Genomic DNA, 21,327 nt, shown 5'->3' with positions numbered 1-21,327 from the left:
TCAGATCAGCATTTTCAATTCAATTGAAAACTGTTTCAGCTGAAATTTTTCTTCCAGCTCTCCTGAAAAAACAAACCACCAACAACCAACAGACAGACAGACAGGACCTGTGCTAGGCCTGGCTGAAAATTCTCTTGAAACTCCTTTTTGATGGAAAATTGATTGTTTTTAACTGAAATTCTCACAGAAAGGTTCTGTTTTCCATGGAAAACTTGCACTTGTGTCGAAAAACTGAAGAACCGGTAGTTTATGGTTTTCAACCCACAACTGAAAACTTCCTGTCCAAAACCTGAAAAGTTTTGTTTTTTTTTTTGCGGGGGGGATTTTCCCTGGAAAATTTGAACAAAAACATTTTTTCTGTTTTTGTCAACATTTTCCAACCCGCTCTAGTCTATATGCATATTGTATTTTTATATGCTCAAGGAATAGTGCAAAACAAACAAAAGATGCATGCAAATGATGTATGCGTGCAAAGAGACAAGTGCACCAAGAGAAGCTGGGTTGAGGTCTTTTTTAACGCCTCCCTCTTCCCTCCCAACATGGATAACCGACAACGGAAAACATTAGTACCATGGAATTTATGATATTTTTGCACTTCTGAGGTCTTCTCACTGTAAGTCCTTTTGGAATGTTTATTGAAGTACCAGCTTTTCTCTTCATCAAAGACCATAAAAAGCAGGACAAACTCTCGGGTATCGACTGGCCTGTTGTTACTTGTACTGAGGGTTCCCTTTTGACAGATCAAGATTGGACCAATCAAGCCTGAATGAATATCTTTCTCCTGGAAGGCAATAAATACAAATTACAAGTAAAAGTTAGGGTTTCCCAAAATACGTCATTAATAACAATTTACTCATTCACAGGGGCTTTCATTTGAGGATTTTCCCTTACAACTAATTTACCAGGTACAGAAGTAAGACGTTATTAATTGATAAAGATTGGTAAAGGTCCCATTTTACAGATGAGGAATCCAGATCCAAGATGTATTTGCACATCACATAGCAAACATGAGGACTAGGCGAATCTCTCAGCTATGCTATATTCCTAACTAAGGGCCTGATCCAAACGTCTACTGAACTCAACAGAAGGACTTTGGATCAGGCCCTAAATTTGAGATAGAGGGCCTGATTCCACATTGCCTTGCGTAGCTACTGAACTCTATGCAAAGTGGCTATGAAATGCTACCAAATCAGAGTTCTCCACCCACTCATGTCAGTGGCAGCAATTTATATTTACTTTGCATAGGCATAAATGATTAGATAAGGAACAAGAGAGTGGCAAATCAGGACCAAAAGAATAGGAAGCAAAGCCAGTATTTCAGCTACAAGACATAGTAGCTGTTATCCAACAGATTGTAACACCCTTCTGCTTAGATTTCCTTACCGGGTTTATAGCGGAGTAATAGGCCCAGGACCTACAGGCTGCTCCAGGTTGTATAGGTCCAGACCGCTTGGTTGCAAACCATACGTAGGTATAGGTGTCATTTGGCTGAACTGCATCATCCTTTTTGAACCAGTCTGGAGACTCATCTTCATAACTGGTTCCCTCAGAGGATTTCTCATAGAAAAGCCCATGGGAATGGAGGGAATATGGTCTGGATGCGAGATTTTTAAAATGAACCTGGAAAATAAATACAGGCAGATTCTCGATTAGCAGAGCACCTCAGCCTATCAGTGAGGCATCTGTGATGATCACTGTTGTCAGGGTTTCTGTTGAAAAGGGATACCCACAGGGCTGCCTAGAGGATTCAGGGGGCCTGGGGCAAAGCGGGGGACCTGCGGCATTTGTACTCACCTGGCGGCAGTCCGGGTCTTTGGCAGCATTTCGGCAGCGAGGGGCCCTTCAGTTGCTCCATGTCTTCGGCAGCACTGAAGGGCCCCTTCTGCCAAAATGCCACCGAAGACACAGACTGCTGCCAGGCCAGGACTCATGGGGCCTGAGGCCTGGGGCAAATTGCCCCACTTCCCCCCACACCCCGGGCGGTCCTGGATACCCATACGGATATCTTGTGGCCTTGACCAGCATTGTAATGAGTTGAGGACATTTGGTGGAACTGTGAGCCGTTTGTGTAGGTTGTGTTTGCATGGTATGTATATCATGCTTAGCCACCCTTGTAGACTTCGCATATGTAGTCTTGCATGTGGTACCATGAATGTCGTGGCTGCCATGTGTCCTAGTAATTGTAGGACTGTGCGAGCCCGAACTTGAGGACTGACTTGTACCTCTGAAATGAGGTTTGTGAATCTGATAAGGGGTAATGATGCCTTGGCTTCTATGGTGTCGAGGTGTGCCCCAATAAAGTCTAGTTGTTGGACTGGATTTATGGTTGATTTCCATTCATTTATTTGTAGATCCAGCTCCTGGAATAGTGTGATAGTGGATTGGACTGCGTCCACTGTGTCTCGTAGAGTTGGGTCTTTGACAAGGCAATCGTCCAAGTAGGGGAAAATCATTTCACCCTGTTTGTGCAGATGAGCTGCTACCCTCATTAGAGTTTTGGATAAGACTCTTGGTGCCGTGGATAGGCCGAATGGTAGTACTCCATATTGGAAGTGTTCTCGTCTACCGTGAATCATAGACATTTCCTGTGAGCAGGATGAATGGTGATATGGAAATAAGCATCTTGGAGGTCGAGGGCTGAAAACTAGCCCCCCCTGTTGCAGCACTGGGAGTATCATACCCAATGTGACCATCTTGAATTTTTGGGATCTGACAAACTTGCTGAGCTTCTGTCGATCCAGGATGGGTCTCCATCCCCTCGTCTTTTTCTGGGTCAGGAAGTAATGGGAGTAGAATCCCCTCCCTCTGAATTGTAGTGGTACTTGTTCCACAGCACCTAGCTGTAGAAGATGATTGACTTCTTGTCATAGTAGGTGCTCACGAGAAGGGTCCCTGAAAAGGAACAGGATAGGGGGTAGGGTAGGTGGGTGGGAGGTAAAGGAGATAGTGTATCCTGACTTGATATCTTCCAACACCCTTGATCTGATGTTATGTCGGCCCAGATGTGGTAAAAAGGCTGAAGTCAATGGGCAAAAATTGTGTATGGGTCAGGTGTGAGCACTGTTTCGTGAGGGAGGTCGTCCAGACCCTTGACCAACTTTTCAAAATTGCGATTTTGGAAGTGCTGCCTGAGAAATCTGCGCCTGAGATTGAGGTGGTCACAGGCTTTGTGATCGTTGACGCTGGCATTGTTGCCTGTTTAAGGAGTCTCTAGGTCTCTGTGGAGAAAGATGAATTGTGCACAGGAGCTGTAACATGGTCTGTGCTGGCTCTGTGTCCTCTCCCCCTTCCTGTGTCTCCAAGTGTTGTGATGTGGAGATGCTGGGTTAGAGCGCAGTTCACCTCTATAGGCTGTGGACGGTCTAGAATGCTGACTCCTATATGCGCTCCAGGGTTCCCAATGCGCCCATTGCATTGGGAAAGCCATAGGAGGGTATATCCATGGAGGACCGCACCATGGTTGGTTCATCTAGTGTTTAGGACCCATGTGGCTCTAAATTGGTTGGTGGGCCTTGGGTGAGGAGAAATGTGGAGACAGGGGGTATTGTCTCCTGCATCTCCTCCTTCTCATCACTGGAGAACCGTGCCATGTCTTGAGGGCTGTGATCTCCTCTGGAGCCTGTGGGGGAGCCCTCGGCACTGAATGAGTGAATGAGATTTCTAAGTCTCTCTGGTGCAGCAGAGATGGTGCAGGTGCTCATTTCTGAATAGTCAGAGCCAGGGGTACTTTCTCTTTTGTTGATGGAGTTGGTGCCAACCAGTGTTGTTGTTTGGCCAGTGCCTTTGGTGCCAACTTGGTAGTGTCTACCAGTGCCAACTGATTTGTCGGTGCCAGGGGTGAAGGCGTGGTGCCTCAGACACTCGGTGCCAAGTCTCATACCGGTGATCTCGGTGCTATGGAGGAGGCACGTTTTTGTCAGTGCCTCGACTCCATTTCTGTTGCTCAGACCTCGGTGGTGCCAGAGGTGCCTGGAGTGTTATAGGTGCTTACCCAAGAGTAAGATGGCATCAGGGGCAGCATCCTGGCAGACCACCTCTGTTTTCGCAGATCTCTCTGCGGAGACGTTTGAGGCCGCTTTTTCGGTTTTTCAGAGGGTAAGTCTCCTTTTCCATCTTAAGGAGTGCCCAGAGAGTCTGTTTGCTTGTCCTCCTCAGGTTGGAGGGACTTCTCTATCAGGATCATTTTAAGCCGGAGATCCCTGTCCCGCTGGGCTCTGTCTTTCAGGTTGCTGCAGTGGGAATATTTCTGGGGAATATGCCCCACACCCAGGCAGCGTACGTATGAAAAGTGTCCATCTGAAATGGGCATGGCATAATGGCAGGAGCCATTGCTTGAAGCCTGGAGACCCCGGCATTTTAACTAGTAACCATCCCTTAAGAGTATGTGTGGGGGGATGTTATCTAATGAACTAACAAGACATTTGGTTTTGTTTTACTAACACTAACTCTAACTCTCTCTCTAACTGCTTATCTAAATATTTATTTAAAAAACTATTTCTTAATGGTTTTTAGGGAGAAGTGCTAACACTGCCCCTTTGCTCCCTTCCCAGCAGAAGACGGTTGAGAAGGAACTGGAGGGCTTGGGTCATGTGCACTCTACACACAGCATCAACGGTGCCATGAGACACCTGCTGCGCACCCGTGACCCATGCGGACACTGCTACCATACATCTCCTATCGACGGTGCTGGGAAGCACTGCTACTTAAAGTGGCGTACCCAGAGGGACACTACTCGAAGAACTATCCCAGTGGTTTTCAAACTTTTGTACTGGTGACCCCTTTCACACAGCAAGCATATGAGTGCGACCCCCCCTTATAAAGTAAAAACACATTTTTTTATATTTAACACTATTATAAATGCGGGGAGCAAAGTGGGGTTTGAGGTGGAGGCTGACAGCTCACGAACCCCCCACGTAATAACCTCACAACCCCGAGGGGTCACAACCCCCGGTTTGAGAACCCCTGAACATTCAGTCCATCCCATGAGGGGTCAACACTTTCCTTATAGTAAATATTCTAATACATTGCCCAGTTTTAAGTCCCAAGCAATGGAGACCACTTCTCACGGGGAAGACTATTCCACTGCCTCAAAGAGCTCATTCACTTGAGTGGTAACAACTTGAGCTAAAGCTTCATAGCTGGCATTGAGTGTGGGGGGACTGTGACAACTCCTATCCTCTGAGAATTGGCTCAGAGGGGGGACCTATAACACATACTGACCAGCAAGTTACATTTACACTAGAACTACTCAACATTTTACATCACAATATTTTTAAGACAAAACAGGACTTTTCAGACAAATGTAAACATTTTCATTTTTATCTAAAGTTTTAGGTTCTTCATTGAAAAACTTTTTTCAGTAAAGAATTCATATTTCAGTTGAGTTTTGGGGAAAATTTTCAGTTTTCAAAGAGCAAACTTTTGTAGAACTAAAAACAGTTTTTGAAAAATCTCTCCTCTCACTTTTTGGGTTTTGTGTTAAAACACAAAGCTTTTTTGGGTGGGAAGTTAGAAAAAAATGAATTTTACAATGACTGATTTTTTTCAACCGGTTCTAGCTCAGCCCCGTCAGATCCTCGTAAGAAACCTTCATGCACCAAACACCTGAAATCTTGACTTACTTGGATGACATCATCTACCTCAGCCCTGATAACAGGACCCAGGATACCCAGGTGTTCTTCATACTCCCCTTCGGGCTCCCGAGTTGTAAAGGTACTATCCACATAGCTTCGGAAAATCACTTTTTTGTATATGGTGTTGCCCCCATCATGGCTACTTCTGTCATTCCTCATTGTGCTGAGGGGAACATAATGAAATTAGAAAAATTATGGAATTAGAACATAATGGAACATAAACATCATGGAATCAGAAAAATTAGAGGGGGTCTTGGCCTGGCCTCCACCTCCTATCTGTCTCCCCCACCCCTCCGGGACTCCTGCCCCATCCAACCCCACCCCCCCGTTCCCTGACGGCCCCTCTGAGACCCCTGCCCCATCCACTCCCCCCCGCTCCCTGTCCCCTGACTGCCCCCAGACTCTTGTCATCCCATCCAACCCCTCCTCTCATTCCTGACGTGCCCTCCACTCTCCTCCCCGGGACCGTTGCCCCATCCAACCATCCATTCTCCCTGTCCCCTGACTGCCCCCCAGAACCCCTGACTGCCCCCAGCCACCCCATCCAAACCCCCTCCTTCCTGACTGCCCCCAGGACCTCTGCCCCCATTCAACCCCCATTCCCCCTGATCACCATCCACACCCCCGCCCCCTGAGCACCACCTCAAACTCCCCTGCCCTCTATCCAACCTCCCCGCTCCCTGCCCCCTTACCGCGCTGCCTGGAGCACTGGTGGCTGGCAGTGCTACAGCTGTGCCACCCAGCTGGAGTCGGGCCACACAGCACAGTGCGCCGGGTCAGGCTGGGCTCTGAAACTGCGCTGCCCCAGGAGCTTGCAGCCCTGCTGCCCAGGGCATTGTGCCAGTGGTGAAGCGAGCAAGCTGAGGCTGCGGGGGAGGGAGGACAGTAGGGGAGGGGCCAAGGGCGAGTCTCCTGGGCCAGAAGTTCGAGGATCAGGCAGGACAGTCCCCCGGGCCAGATGTGGCCCGCGAGCTGTAGTTTGCCCACCTCTGGCCTAGAGCAAAGGCCCTGGGATCATCGCTTCCTTATGTGGCTCTGAATTATAGCTGATAACTAATTACAACCTTTATTCCCATTAGCTCTCCAGTGCTGATACACCTGTGGGAGAGGGAGCTGGATTCTTATTGCCTCACCAAAACTCTAAGTGCTGATTAAGTTTCTTATGGATGTAGGTTCTAGTCTCAACTCTTCCAAAGACTCAGGGACAGATCCTCAGCTGGGGGAAGTTGTCGCAGCACCACTGACTTCAGTGGTGCTATGGTCATTTATATCAGCAGCTGAGTATCTGCCCCACGCAGGGCAAATCATTTCAATATTTGAGCTTCAGTTTTACTCATGGAGAACTCAGAGCCTTCTGGGCACTCTTGCAAATACAATAATGAAGGTGGAGCTGAAGCAGCAGTCTACATGGGGAAAGTTGGGAAGGGGGAAATAGACAAGTTTGTCAAGTAATCTGGAAATACAATCTGAAAAATACACAATTCAGAGACTGAATTTGCTATAGTGAAACTATTTCTGCTCCTGTCCTAAATCATCCGACACTGAAAATTCAGGCTGTGCAAATATTTTTGTGGGTAGCAATTTTAGAATAAAAAGGCAGATTTTGCACAGAAATATGCAATCACTGGTAATTTTGCATGGTTTGATTTAAGTGTTGATGTTCATCACAGTGAAATTTCAAATTTCTAACAGGTTGAATTTCTCTCTCAGAAAAACTGGATTAGAAATTCTCGTTGGGAAATAAAGTCACTTTTTTCAAATCAAAACAAAATGTGAACATCTCAAATTTGAGGTTCATGCACGATGGTCCAATCAGTTCTTGATCTCTGCTAAGACTAACAACAAGGGGGTTAATTAGAATCATCTGTGGTGGTGGTGGTTTGCATGATGTGGATACTTATCTGCTGGGAACTGGACTGAGAGCCAAGCAACTCATTTTATACTGGAGATTGAATAAAACTTCAGATGGTGGGAACTATAAGGCTGGAATTTTCAGTGGGGCCAAGCTCCCAGCTCCATTAGGTCACTTTGAAAAATCTACACCTAAGTCCCTATCTACCCAAGCTAGATTCAAACTGGTAACCTATAGGCTCTCTCTTGACTGAGTCCCAAACCATCCCATCCACATATACTTAGATACCAAACTGGGGTACTGACGTGGGCCTCATTACTGTAGTATCTGAGCACCTCCCAATCGTCAATGCATTTATCCCCACAAGAGAACCTGTGAGGTAAGAAAGGGCTTTATCTCCATTTTACAGAAGGGGAACTAAGGCATAGAGAGACTAAGTGACTTGCCCAAGATCACACAGGAAGTCTCTGGCAGAGCTGGGAGTTAAACCCAGGTCTCCTGAATTTCAGGCTAGTGCCCTAAAGCTCTGGTCCTTCCTCTCTTCCTCTTCACCTACTGCATAACAGACTGTTAAACTGAACAGCACTTGTGTGATTAAGAAATCCCATAAGCCTTCAACAACAGTAGCTTTGCTGTGGGACAGCTATCTGAATCAGTGGCCTAGTATTTAGCAACAGGGTGTGAGGCAACAGAGAGGAAGCATTTGGCCCAACCTTTTCTTTAATCCTGCATAGTCCCAGAAGACCTCTTCGGCTGCAATGTAGTATCTCCTCATGTTCCCTCTGCTGCGTAGATAATGCACAGCAATGTCATCAGGGTTACGGACATTATTAATGTTGAATCTGGGGTCCTTTGTGTATGGATCATCAAATTCTACGTATGCATATGAATACGCGTAATCTTCAATTTCCTCACTGTCAAAGCCTCCTGGAACATACTCCTTATAGTCCCCACTCCCACTGGGAAGCCCTATGATGACTGGCTTAAATTGTCTTGGGGTCAGCGTGTAGTTAACCCTGCTTGGCAAAACTGGGAGGTTGGCTTCACTGGGCGATTCTGTATTGTTGGCCTCACAAAGGGACACTGTGTGGTTGGCCTCATTGGACAATAATGTGCAGTTGAGCTCTCCAGTTACCTTTGGGGGTCTCATACCTCTGGGTATCAATGAGAGACTACTATACTTTTGATTATCCTTTTTCCTCCTTCGGGTCTTGATGAGAATCACAGATGTACTCAAGGTGCCATTCACATTTCTCTTCTCCCCTTTCAGAGTTGGATGCTTGCTGCTTACTTTCCAATGACCGTCTGTAAACTGTGAGTAGCCTTTGAATTTCCCTTGCTGCTGCTTCTTCTTCAAGGATACACTCTCTCTTGTAGGCATTGTAGCATTTCTGGAATGATTCTGTAACTCATCAGTAGCCTGAGCTGAATTTGTCTCCATCCCATCTCTCTCCTTCCCAGAGGACAAATTCCTGTTCTCATTCATAATTTTAGATGAAGAATTCATATCCCTTGGCGACAGCTTTTCCAGCATGTCCTTTGCCACCACTGGACTGCGAGTAGGAACTAAGATATCCAATGCATAATCTCGACTAAAATCTCTTTCTTGTTTATCTTTGGATAGTTCTAAATCAGAGAGATTAAACATGTTTAACTCATTGTTTTCTGCCCTGTGTCCCACAGAAAAGGTCAAGTTATCTGCATGTTTGGGAAATTGACCATTTTCTTTCTTGGTTTCCTCCTTCTCTTCCTCCTCCATGTCCTGGTCTTCAACATATTGATTTGGAAGTTGGTCAGTCCCTAACATATCGGAACTGGAAATATTCTCTGCATGGTGAGCAGAAAGAGGTGCTCTGTCTGAACTGGTTTTGCCAAGAGAGGAAAGACTTTTATTCTGCTGTATATGATCAAAGAGGGCTTTCATCTTTTTAATGGTGTAAAACTTAGTCTCTAGCAGGTCTCGCCTTTCCCTCTTTCTACTGAAATTGTATTCTCCTCCTGAACTTTCCACTTGTGGCTCCTCAGAATAGAGCGTTGCAAAGGAGGACTTCATGCTGTCCCCTCTGTCAGGTAACAGTTCTGCTAGATCTTTTGTTTGGGCTTCTTCCCTGGTCCTCAGTGGTTCACCTGCAAGTGTTTTCTCGTAATTTCGTGACACCTGACTCTGATTTGCTTCATAGTCACTTTGGTTTCCAGCTTCAGATGCCAAGCCAGGACTTACTGCTGTTGTGGTGACTGGAAGTGAATGTTCTTCTGCCGCCACTGTGCAATTTTTATGGAGGCACCCAGCCTCGGTTGGGAGAGAAGCAGTGCTTTGCGTTTCCAAGAGCTCATCAGTGCCCAAGGTATCACTGTTCTCTATGAATGGCGGATCTGAGCCAGCAGCCACATCAGCACTCTTAGTGATGGTGCCAAAGTACTCATCTATGGCCAGAGAAGTAAGATTCTGCATTTCATCCTGGACCATTGATTTCTTCCCAAATGTCCGAAGCCCCAAACTTGAGGCCAGAAAATCTTGATAATCATAATCATCAGAAGACTGCTGTTTTTTTTCTGATGTTTCTTCTGTTTCTCCTCCAGTTTGGGGTGAGGTTACAGGCACATTTTTAAAAGTCTTCTCAGAGGAGAAATGTATGATTTTGTACGAGTCCTCCTCATCAGAATAATCATCTACATCTTTTTCACATTTGGCATCTCTAAACCTCAGCCTCATGCCATGGCTCATCTCAGGGGAACCCCAGGATGCAAAAAGCCATGTACCTGCAATTGAAAAAAAAAAGTGTACTACATATTATTTGTAGAGCTTGACCCCCACCTGTCACGTCCCATCTAGACTGTAAACTCTCTAGGTCAGGGGCTGTCTTCTGTGTTATTAGTCTGTACAGCACCCCACAATATTACTCTGGTCCTTGATTGTGGTTCCTAGGCATAACTATAGCAATAAATCATGAATACTAAATACAAATGACCCATAAAATTCAGAGACAGATCTGGATCTCAGTTTCCATGAAGTTTAGGGTCATTTGGTTTCTGGTGTTTGGTACAACCCATGGTAGAAAGGGAGATAACAGACCAAAACTAGATGGAAACAAGGGGTCAGTTGTGAAATTTAGATAGGGATCCAAACTTTGCAAAGTTTGAACTGGGAGTTTGGGTTATGTTTCTTGTGTTATGTGTATAAACCTATGGATGAGAGAATACTGATCATGATAAAAATCCTCACCGGCATTTTAAACCATTTCAAAATCAGATAGGTTACAATAATTTAAAACCCTCTGGAGGGTGAAGGTCCCTAATAGGATAGTGAAATTCCACATTTGGACCTCTAGATTGGCCTACATTAGAATAAATGGGCACAATGAACCACTTGACTCCAGGCTCTTTGCATTTCATGGCATGTCCCAGAATAAAACACGGAAGAGATGGACAAAAATGGCTTTTACCTGAAAAAGATGCCAGATGTAATTTTCTACATCCTCTATATTTTAAGTGATATAGAATTGCATTGCTTTCCTTACATTATTTCCAAAGTCACCAACAGTGAACACATTTTACAAGAACTGGAAAAGAAGGTCTAGGGAGGAAAGGAGGTGATCACATACTAAGACCAAACAATAATGATGGAGGAGTACAAAAAGTACAACTTTGGAGATTTCTGTTAAGTCTGATGGAGGTTTCCAGCGTCAAGTAAATATTTTCCTTTTAAAAAGATAACCATAATGCATAATTAGTCTGTGGAACTCACTGCCAGAAGCTATCACTAGAGCCCAAAAGTTAGTAGTATCCAGAGAACTAGCCATTTATATGGACAAGGAGAACATTCACAGGTACTTTAAACAGGATAAATAATTAAGGGATCTAAACCCTTCTTCTTCAAGGCATCAAGCCTGCTGGTTTAGATGTGGACATTTTTCCATTTCTATAGATTTTTACAGAGAACTTCAATGCTGTGCCTCAAATGACAGTTATACAACTAGTCCCACAGTAAGGACTTTTTTGGGGAGTGCTTAAAAGCAAAAGAGAATCATCAGGAAGTATAGCATATGCAACAGCACTGCTGTGTCATGTGCAGCCAGCATACATATACCCCATGTGTATCAACCACTCATGCTGTAATCTAGGCAAAGACTTAGATGGGCTGAAATTTAGTATGCACTTTATATAAAGCTTTTCTATTTTTATGAGTCCTTATGGACTCTAATGATCTGCTAAGAGATTTCATAGCTAAATAAACACAGCAGTCCTGCCACTTACCAACGTTGTCCATTTCTACAGTGACCGATTCTCCGCTCATGGGAAAAAGATTTAGTACATCTTCATACTTCCCTCGAGTCAAAAAAGTGTGACCAGAAAGGCGTATGGACACTACCTCATCCTGGGTGCCAATACTGGAGACATGCCACTGCACAATGTCATCATGGCAAAAGCTAAGGATTTCAGTTCTGTCAGACATGTAGCCATTTATTGCTAAAACAAAGCACAAGATATGCTGTTACTGCACCCTCACAAGCATGCAAGATGGTAAGCTAAATTCATGCCTTCAATGGACTGACATCAGGGACGGAATTGAGACACATCTTTGTATCCAGACAGAAAGATTATTGGCACTCTAATGAAACTGGGCTGCAATCCAGTCACCTTCATCTGAAGGGACACCATTAGGTTTTAAAAAAATCACGTATTAAACTAACATGTCCTTACCTCTGTTCCTAGTCACCCTATATTGGATTCAGGGTGAAAGAATTCATATATAAATTGTTTATTTTGTACATTTCTCTCAGCTAGCTAGCCGTGAAAATAGACTACGAGTCAATTTCACTTGTGTTTACTGTTCACTTTTGGGTTCTGCATTACTCACTGTATAACACAGACCTGTGAGTGACCTGGGCCGGGTACACTGGGGAGTGTGAGAAAGGGGCTCCCAGTGCCTGTGCAATCATAGTTACCAGTTATTGTGGGAGGGCATATGACTTCAGAACACATGCTCAGATTCACAAGCTAGAATCAAACACTGGAAGAAACCCCAGAGGCTAGTGTTGCATCAGCAGTTTCTCTGGCTGCTCTGCTATCCTGTGTGTTACTGGACCACATGCTCCCTCCTGATTCCCTTGTGCTGTGGCTCTGAGAAGGCAGCTTTTCAGAACCGTATGCACTGAGGCCCCACACAGGGGCTTGCAGCCAGGCTCCCCTCCCCACTGTCAAGTTAACAGACTCATTAACACTTACGAATGGCTTAGTGCCATGCTAATAGCTGCAGCTTGCTCCAAACCCAAAAGCATGCAGTACAAGGCATGCAGCTGCTTGGCTGACTTCTGGATTCTTCACAACTTCCCTCATGATTCCTTCCCCCATCCACACCAGGGCAAACAGGAGCAGCATCACAGATTGTTCCTGGTCACCACCCCGGGAATTCTGCCAGCCCCTGCTCACGATAACTAGTAACTCCCAGTATCCATTCCCCTCTGCCACGCTCTACACAGACATTTACCAGAACCCCACTCCCTCACCCAGCTACTCTACCTCTCTGTCTCCCACAGTCACTGATATTTCCTCCCACCTCCAGGTGCTGCCTCAGTGGACGCAGTTGGTGGTCCAGAAGCCCATGCAGGGCTGCAGAGACCACCGTCACTTTCCCTTCTCGGTTTACATTTACCCAGCACATGATGAGCTTGTTTGTGCCTAAGTTGCCCTAATCATGCCCTGTGAAATTCTGGAAATAGCAGATCCTTGAAGCCAGAACCAGATCTCTGCTCATTTGTGCTTTCAGCACACATTCCTCCTTCAGCACGCAATCTCAGGGGCCAGTTTCTGCAACTTGGGAAATTCCCAGGCCTGCTTTGCACTTCCGAATGAGCTCCCATCTGGGTACTTGCGCTCACATGAGCTTTTGCAAACTTGGGCCTAGTTTCGCACTCACTGTGCATTACGTTAGACCTGTAGAACTTGGGATCATCCCTTTTAACACTGGAGGGGCTGCTGCAGTACTGCTTGATGTTATCCTCTAAGTACCAACTCTTGTTTTCATCAAATACAGCAAACACGGCCTGCTGCTCTGCATCCGCCTTTTTCTGAAAGACAGCAGACACGGCAGGGTAAGTTTTACAAGCAGCTAATTGATACATAGTGGGGTATATTAAGGGCCTAATCTTGCCATCCCTCCAGAGGCAAAATTTCCATTCAGGAGAACAGAAGCACAGTCCAGTGGCAGAGCATAGGTAGGCAACCTATGGCACGCGAGCTGATTTTTCAATGGCACTCACACTGCCCAGGTCCTGGCCACTAGTCCAGGGAGCTCTGCATTTTAATTTAATTTTAAATGAAAGATTCTTAAACATTTTAAAAACCTGACTTACTTTACATACAACAATAGTTTTAGTTATATATTATAGACTTATAGAAAGAGACCTTCTAAAAATGTTAAACTATATTACTGGCATGTGAAACCTTAAATATGAATTTATGATAAATGAAGACTTGGCACACCACTTCTGAAAGGTTGCCGACCCCTGGGTGAGAGCAAGGGACTGGGGTTCCAGACTTCTGGATTCCATTCCTACCTCTGCAACTGACTCACAGGGTGACACTGGACCAGCTACTAACATGGCTGCTATGAGCTGGGCTCTCCCTAGTGGACCACTTGTTGCTGTACGTGCAGGTGCTTTAGTCACTGCTTCCACTCTCTACTGGTTGGTGTCTGAGCCACTGTCAAAGTAGATCCCTTCCTTTGGCCCCATGGAAGGGAAGTGGAAGAAGAACTCTCCCAGCAGCCCCCTTGCAATGCTTCTGGATCCCCAAAGTTTGGGGTTGCCAGACCTAGGTTAAACCTATGATAGATTGGGATCAGAACTTCCTCCCTTTCTCCCTGCATAGCTTTAAACTTTGAGGAAGTTTAGGGTGGTGTCTAGAACCAGGATTTTGCAATTTCTTGTCTTGGCAAACAAAGCACCATGAAAGAAATCACTACCAGCCTGATATTTCTAACTTAAAGCCCCAATGAGCACTCTATATCTGGGGCCAAATATGCCAGCACGCAACTAAAAGCTATCACTGTAAGCAGCCCTTATAGAAAAGTCCTATAGTATTTAATAGAAAACAATCCCCTTATTTTAGGTTTTTTGACTCATCCTATAGATTTAATGTCCCGACTAGTGCGTTCTGTAGGGTGGTTCAAAGAACTTATCCAAAGGATCTCATACCTCATTAGATTCTACAGGTTTTTAGACTGACTGCTACAGAAGCCTAGTGATCCGATCCCAGTTCAGTTCTAGAGGCCTTTTCTCTAAAGGAACAATCAATGAAACCAAATTCCCTTGTAGTTCAAACACCACATGAGGACAGAAGCCTCTCTCTCTCTCTCTCTCTCTGAGGTTATAGAACATAATCATACCTGCACACCCCTCTGGTCCAGTGTTTCACTTTTACAAATCAGAAGTGGGCCAATCAGTCCAGAGGCTATATCCCTGGTTACATCTACAGCACTGTGATATAATCTCGTTAGACACTGGGCATCCTCTACGGTGGGCTGATCCGTGTCCACGATGCTCCATTGATACATGTAGGTTTCTCCTGGTTGAACTGCTTTATTCACAGTGCTGTTCTCTGAAGGAGAAATAAAAACAGAGAAATATTAATAGGAGTTACAACCTAGAGCCAGATTCATGGCTGATGTAAATTGGCGATGAAGTCAGTGCACCTTCAGGCACATGAAGTCCAATATGTACTTTGGAAAGGTCTACACTTTGAAAACAACTGAGTACAGGGACCTAGATACAGCATGGCTGTCCCATGTGGCTTACAACAGAGTTCCTGTTTGCAGTGCAGAAAGCAGCTTAACTATGCTCTGTTATTAAGTTAAAGCCTTGGACTGGCCAAAGCTTTAGCATAGCCTGGAGATATGCTTCATGTCCACTGCACAATGCAAAACATACTATCACTGCGGTTTCTGACTGCTAAGCTCCCATGTGCTAAATGGGAATTATACCACTTACTTTAGAGACTTGTCATGAAGCTAAATGAATGATGTGTGTAAAATGCTTTGAGATCCATGGATGAAAGGCACTATGGAAGGACAAAAAAACTGTTGAACAAGGACTGTTCATATCCAGGGCAGAAAATTCTATATTTTAATTGTGACATTTTAAGATGACAGTGAACTGTACACTGGTGGGGAGGCAGATTCAGAAGGAATTGCTTTAGCTCTAGCATATGTCCTGCCTAAAGTCAGCTCCAATCTATTTCTATAACAAACCTGCTACTCTCTACATTCTTCCTATACCAAACAATCACCCATAAAACAGCCTCTAATCAGTTGAAGTTAATGCTGCAGAAATAGAATTAAAGGACTGGAAAGAACCTTGAGAGGTCATCTAGTCCAGCCCCCTGTACTCATGACAGGACTAAGTAATATCTAGACCATTCCTGACAGGTGTTTATCTAACCTGCTCTTAAAAATCTCCAATGAAGGAGATTCCACAACCTCCCTGGGCAGTTTATTCCAGTACTTAATCACCCTGGCAGTTAAGAAGTTTTTCCTAATGTCCAACCTAAACCTCCCTTGCTGCAATTTAAGCCCATTGCTTCTTGTCCTATCCTCAGAGGTTATGGAGAACAAACTACCTCCCTCCTCCTTGTAACAACCTTTTATGTACATGAAAACTTATTTCCCCCTCTCAGTCTTCTCTTCTCCAGACTAAACAAACCCAATTTTTTCAATCTTCCCTCAAAGGTCATGTTTTCTAGACCTTTAGTCATTTTTGTTGCTTTTCTCTGGACTTTCTCCGATTTGTCCACATCTTTCCTGAAATGTGGCGCCCAGAATGGGACACAATACTCCAGTTGAGGCCTAATCAGCACACAGTAGAACAGAAGAATTACTTCCTGGGTTTTGCTTACAACTCTCCTGCTAATACATGCCAGAATGATGTTTGCCTTCTTTTGCAACAGTGTTACACTGTTGACTCATATTTAGCTTGGATCTGGGGGTCACAGTGGATCACCTTTCCGCAGTACTCCTTCCTAGGCAGTCATCTCCCATTCTGTGTGAGCACAAGTGATTGTTCCTTTCTAAGTGGAGTACTTTGCATTTGTCCTCATTGAATTTCATTCTAGTTACTTCAGACCATTTATCCAGTTTGTCCAAATCATTTTGAATTTTAATCCTATCCTCTGAAGCACTTGCAACCCCTCTCAGCTTTGTATCAGCCACAAACTTTATAAATATAGTTTCTCTGCCATTATCTAAATCACGGATGAAGATATTGAATAGAACCAGACCCCACTTGTGTCATAAACAGATAGCTAAGGGTTAATGTCTCTTTCACCTGAAGCACCTGACCAGAGGACCAATCAGGAAACCGGATTTTTTCAACTTTGGGTGGAGGGAATTGAGTGTCTGTGTCTTTGTTTTCTGGCTGCCTGCTTTCTCTGAGCTTTGGAGAAGTAGTTTCTATTTTCTAGTCTTCTGTTTCCAAGTGTAAGGACAAAGAGATCAGATAGTAAGTTATATGGTTTCTTTTCTTTGGTATTTGCATGAATATAAGTGCTGGAGTGCTTTGATTTGTATTCTTTTTGAATAAGGCTGTTTATTCAATATTCTTTTAAGCAATTGACCCTGTGTTGTATCATCTTAATACAGAGAGAACATTTGTACTTATTTTTCTTTCTTTTTATATAAAGCTTTCTTTTAAGACCTGTTGGAGTTTTTCTTTACTTCAGGGAAATTGAGTCTGTACTCACCAGGGAATTGGTGGGAGGAAGAAATCAAGGGGAGATTTGTGTGTTGGATCGCTAGCCTGATTTTGCATTCCCTCTGGGGGAATAGGAAAGTACTTTTTGTTTCCAGGATTGGGAACGGAGAGGGGGAGTCCCTCTGTGTAGTTTCACAGAGCTTGTGTCGGTGTATCTCTCCAGGAGCACCTGGAGGGGGGAAGGGAAAAAGGATTATTTCCCTTGGTTGTGAGACTCAAGGGATTTGGGTCTTGGGGTCCCCAGGGAAGGTTTTTCAGAGGGACCAGAGTGCCCCAAAACACTCTAATTTTTTGGGTGGTGGCAGCAGGTACCAGGTCCAAGCTGGTAACTAAGCTTGGAGGTTTTCATGCTAACCCCCATATTTTGGACGCTAAGGTCCAAATCTGGGACTAAGGTTATTACATGCTAGGCAGTCATCTCCCATTCTGTGTGAGCACAAGTGATTGTTCCTTTCTAAGTGGAGTACTTTGCATTTGTCCTCATTGAATTTCATTCTAGTTACTTCAGACCATTTATCCAGTTTGTCCAAATCATTTTGAATTTTAATCCTATCCTCTGAAGCACTTGCAACCCCTCTCAGCTTTGTATCAGCCACAAACTTTATAAATATAGTTTCTCTGCCATTATCTAAATCACGGATGAAGATATTGAATAGAACCAGACCCCACTTGATACGCCCTTCCAGCTTGACTGCAAACCACTGCGAATGCTGCTTGCTGTCTGACTCATACAAAGAAATGCAATCACATCTTTCCAGTCCTTGAACAAATCCACTGACTCCCCCATTCTTTACAGGAATCAGGAAATAAAATGTCCCCTCTTCCTTCCTGAAAGCCTTCCATGGACTGGCTACAGCTTATTTCATAGTCCTTAACTCCTGTGTAGTCTCTCGTTTGCTCACCCAGTACGAGCATCCTCACTATCCAAGATTGTGGATACACAGTCTTGCCACTGTTGATGACTTTTCCTGTTGCTACTTCTGCTCTTTCTATATCTCTCAGCCCCATCTCATTTCAGATCACAGCAGAAAACATTTCTCTTTTTCCCTTAGCTATTGCTTCTTAATATTTCCTAATATTTCTTCTCCTCCGTTACTATTGCACCATGCAAAGAATATGAATATATAGTGTACTTGGACTTTCAGAAAGCCTTTGACAAGTCCCTAACCAAAGGCAAAGTAAGCAGTCATGGGATAAGAGGGAAGGTCCTCTCCTAGATCAGTAACTAATTAAAAGATAGGAAATAAAGGGTAGGAATAAAGGGTGAGTTTTCACAGCAGAAAAACGTAAATAGCAGGTTCCCGCAAGGATTTGTATTGGGAAATGTGTTGTTCAATTTATTCATAAATGATCTGGAAAAGGGGGTGAACAGAGAAGTGGCAAAATTTGCAGCTATACAAATGCACTCAGGACAGTTAAGTACAAAACTGACTGTGAATAGTGAGAAAGGGATCTCACTAAACTGGGTGACTGAGCGACAAAATGGCAGATTAAATTCAATGTTGATAAATACAAAATAATGCACATTGGAAAAAATAATCCCAACTATATATATAAAATGGCGGGATCTAAATTAGCTGTTACCACTTCAGAGAGATCTTGGAGTCATTGTGGATAGTTCTCTGAAAACATCCACTCAATGTGCAGCAGCAGTCAAAAAGGTGAACAAAATGTTAGGAACCATTAGGAAAGGGACAGATATTAAAACAGAAAATATCATACTGCACTATATAAATCCGTGATACACCCCTATCTTGAACTGTGCGGTTCTGGTCACCTTGTATCAAAAAAGATATCTCAGAACTGGAAAAGGTGCAGAGACCAGGAACAAAAATGATGAGGGGGATGGAACAGCTTCCGTACGAGCAGAGATTAAAAAGACTGGGACTGTTCAGTTTAGAAACGGGACAACTAAGGGGGGAATATGATAGAGGTCTGTAAAATAATGACTGGTGAGGAGAAAGTGAAGAGGGAAGTGTTATTTACTCCTTCACATAACACAGGAACTAACGGTTACCAGACGAAATTAATAGGCAGCAGATGTAAAACAAAAGTAAGGAAGTACTTCTTTGCCGAACGCACAGTCAACCTGTGGAACTCAATGTCAGGGGATGTTATGAAGGCCAGAAGTATAACTGGGCTCAAAAAATAATTAGATAAGAATATGGAGGATGGGTCCATCGATAGCTATTAGCCAATATGGTCAGGGACCCAACCCCATGCTCCAACTACCAGAAGCTGGGACTGTACAACAGAGGATAGATCACTGGAAATTTCCCTGTTCTGTTCATTCTCTCTGAAGCATCTGGTACCAGCCACTGTCAGACAGGATACGAAGCTAGCTGGACCATTGGTCTGACCCAGTATGGCTGTTCTTATGTTACGCTGGGTGAGATCCTTGGCTGGTGTAAACTGACATTAGCTCATTGAAGTCGAAGAACACGTTCACAGAGGTTTCTTTTAAATAATAGTGCTGCTCAGCATATTTACATTTTATTTTTCATCTGTAGATCTCAAAGCACTTTACAAAAGTGGGCATTTAACAAAATCCCCATTTTACAGATGGGGAAACTGAGGCACATAGGAGAGAAGCAACTTGCCCAATATCACACAGCAGGTCAGTGGCAGAGCTGGGAACAGAACCCAGGTCTCTCACTCCCATGCCCTAATTAATTACATGACCTCCTAAAGGCAAAGAGAGACCCTACACAAAGTAACACTTTTGATATTGTGCAAATGTGAACAGTTTCTGACCTCTGGAATCCAGGGGGTCAGTAGCTCCTTCTGCATCCTTTGAAAGCGTCACTCCATGGAGGTAAATGCTGTAGGGTCGACTGGCCATATTTCTGAACACAATCTATGTAGATATGAAGATACAGAAAGTATGAGTTCAGCATTCAGTGACCTACCTGGTCTCAGGTGGCTGATGAGAACACTTTCCTCAGGTGATCTTCCCACACTGCCAGGCACACGAAGCCATGGAGAGTGCTGGGCTCTGGATTGGAATCACTAGGATCCCTTAAAAACAACAAGGAGTCCTAGTGGAAACTCCCATCTTTTCATGTGCTGTATATTTATACCTGCTTACTGTATTTTCCACTCCATGCAGCTGATGAAGTGGGTTATATCCCACGAAAGCTTACACCCAAATAAATTTGTGAGTCTCTAAAGTAGAGATTATGGATTTATACAAAGTTCAGACACAGATCTGAACTTCCCTAAAGTTCAGGTGGAGTTGGAGTTTTGGACCAGCTATTCTAAATATTCTTTACAAAAAGCAAGTGTCAATGCAAAGTTAAGATTGATAAACCCAGCACCCAAAGTCAGGGATGGCAGAAATAAGATTGCAACTCAAACGTAACTCCGTCCCCTTGTGCTCAGACCTTCAAATATGGCCACTCTTTGTATCATTACACATTATCTGACAAAGAATACAACACGAGCTGTTTCTTGTTTACAATAAGTTTGTTTACATTTACAGTAAGGTACATACAGTCTTTGTATTTGGCCCTCACCGCTTACCTTGATTGTGTCTTTAACCTGAGCTCTGATGACAGGGCCCAGAATTCCCATTTCCTTGGGCCGGGGAGTCTCCAGACGCTTATTGAAGTTGGAATCTGCATACTGCCTGAAAACGGCCTTTTTATACTTCTTCCCAATGAGATTTGAGAAGTTGTCCAAGTACTGAGATTTATATTGCCTTTAAAAAAAGGGGGGGAAATATCAATAACATCTCAATGGTGAGATCCACTAGATGGTAGAATACTCTCCCACGGGAAATAGCAGAAGCCCCATTGTATGGGAAAAAACAGTTCTAGATTAGACACAGCTGTATAAAATATATTATGATTTGTGCTACAGTAGCAGCTAGACACCCAATCAAGGTCAGGGTTCTCATTGTGCTAGACACTGTACAAACAAACAGTATGAGATAGCTTCTGCCTCAGAGTGCTTCCAATCAAAATTTTCAAGACAAAAAGGAGGGGAGAGAGGAAGTATTACTTCTCCCATTTTACAAATAGGAAAAGGAGGCACAGAGGGACTGAGTGACTTGCTCAAGGTGTTGGCAGAGCCAGGAATTGAACTCTGAATCAAG

General features: G+C 44.1%; 1 protein-coding gene across 1 annotated transcript in view; it reads right to left on the bottom strand.

The window, feature by feature from the left end:
• The window catches only part of LOC127043189 (venom prothrombin activator pseutarin-C non-catalytic subunit-like), a 47,416-nt gene continuing 26,089 nt past the window's right edge, over positions 1-21,327 (bottom strand). Inside the window, exons 8-17 of the mRNA XM_050937031.1 lie at positions 20,754-20,931; positions 19,986-20,088; positions 14,873-15,084; positions 13,403-13,553; positions 11,740-11,952; positions 8,199-10,245; positions 5,622-5,796; positions 1,384-1,620; positions 571-781; positions 1-62 (exon numbers count right to left, since the gene is read on the bottom strand). Of these exons, the coding sequence (XP_050792988.1) occupies positions 1-62; positions 571-781; positions 1,384-1,620; positions 5,622-5,796; positions 8,199-10,245; positions 11,740-11,952; positions 13,403-13,553; positions 14,873-15,084; positions 19,986-20,088; positions 20,754-20,931 (3,589 nt within the window). The remainder of the gene's footprint in view (positions 63-570; positions 782-1,383; positions 1,621-5,621; positions 5,797-8,198; positions 10,246-11,739; positions 11,953-13,402; positions 13,554-14,872; positions 15,085-19,985; positions 20,089-20,753; positions 20,932-21,327) is intronic.

Source organism: Gopherus flavomarginatus, chromosome 1 (assembly GCF_025201925.1).
Source record: "Gopherus flavomarginatus isolate rGopFla2 chromosome 1, rGopFla2.mat.asm, whole genome shotgun sequence".
In the NCBI taxonomy this organism is placed as follows: Eukaryota; Metazoa; Chordata; order Testudines; family Testudinidae; genus Gopherus; species Gopherus flavomarginatus.
The sequence above is the reverse complement of the archived record's forward strand: the minus strand, read 5'-3'. Positions and strand labels throughout refer to the sequence as shown.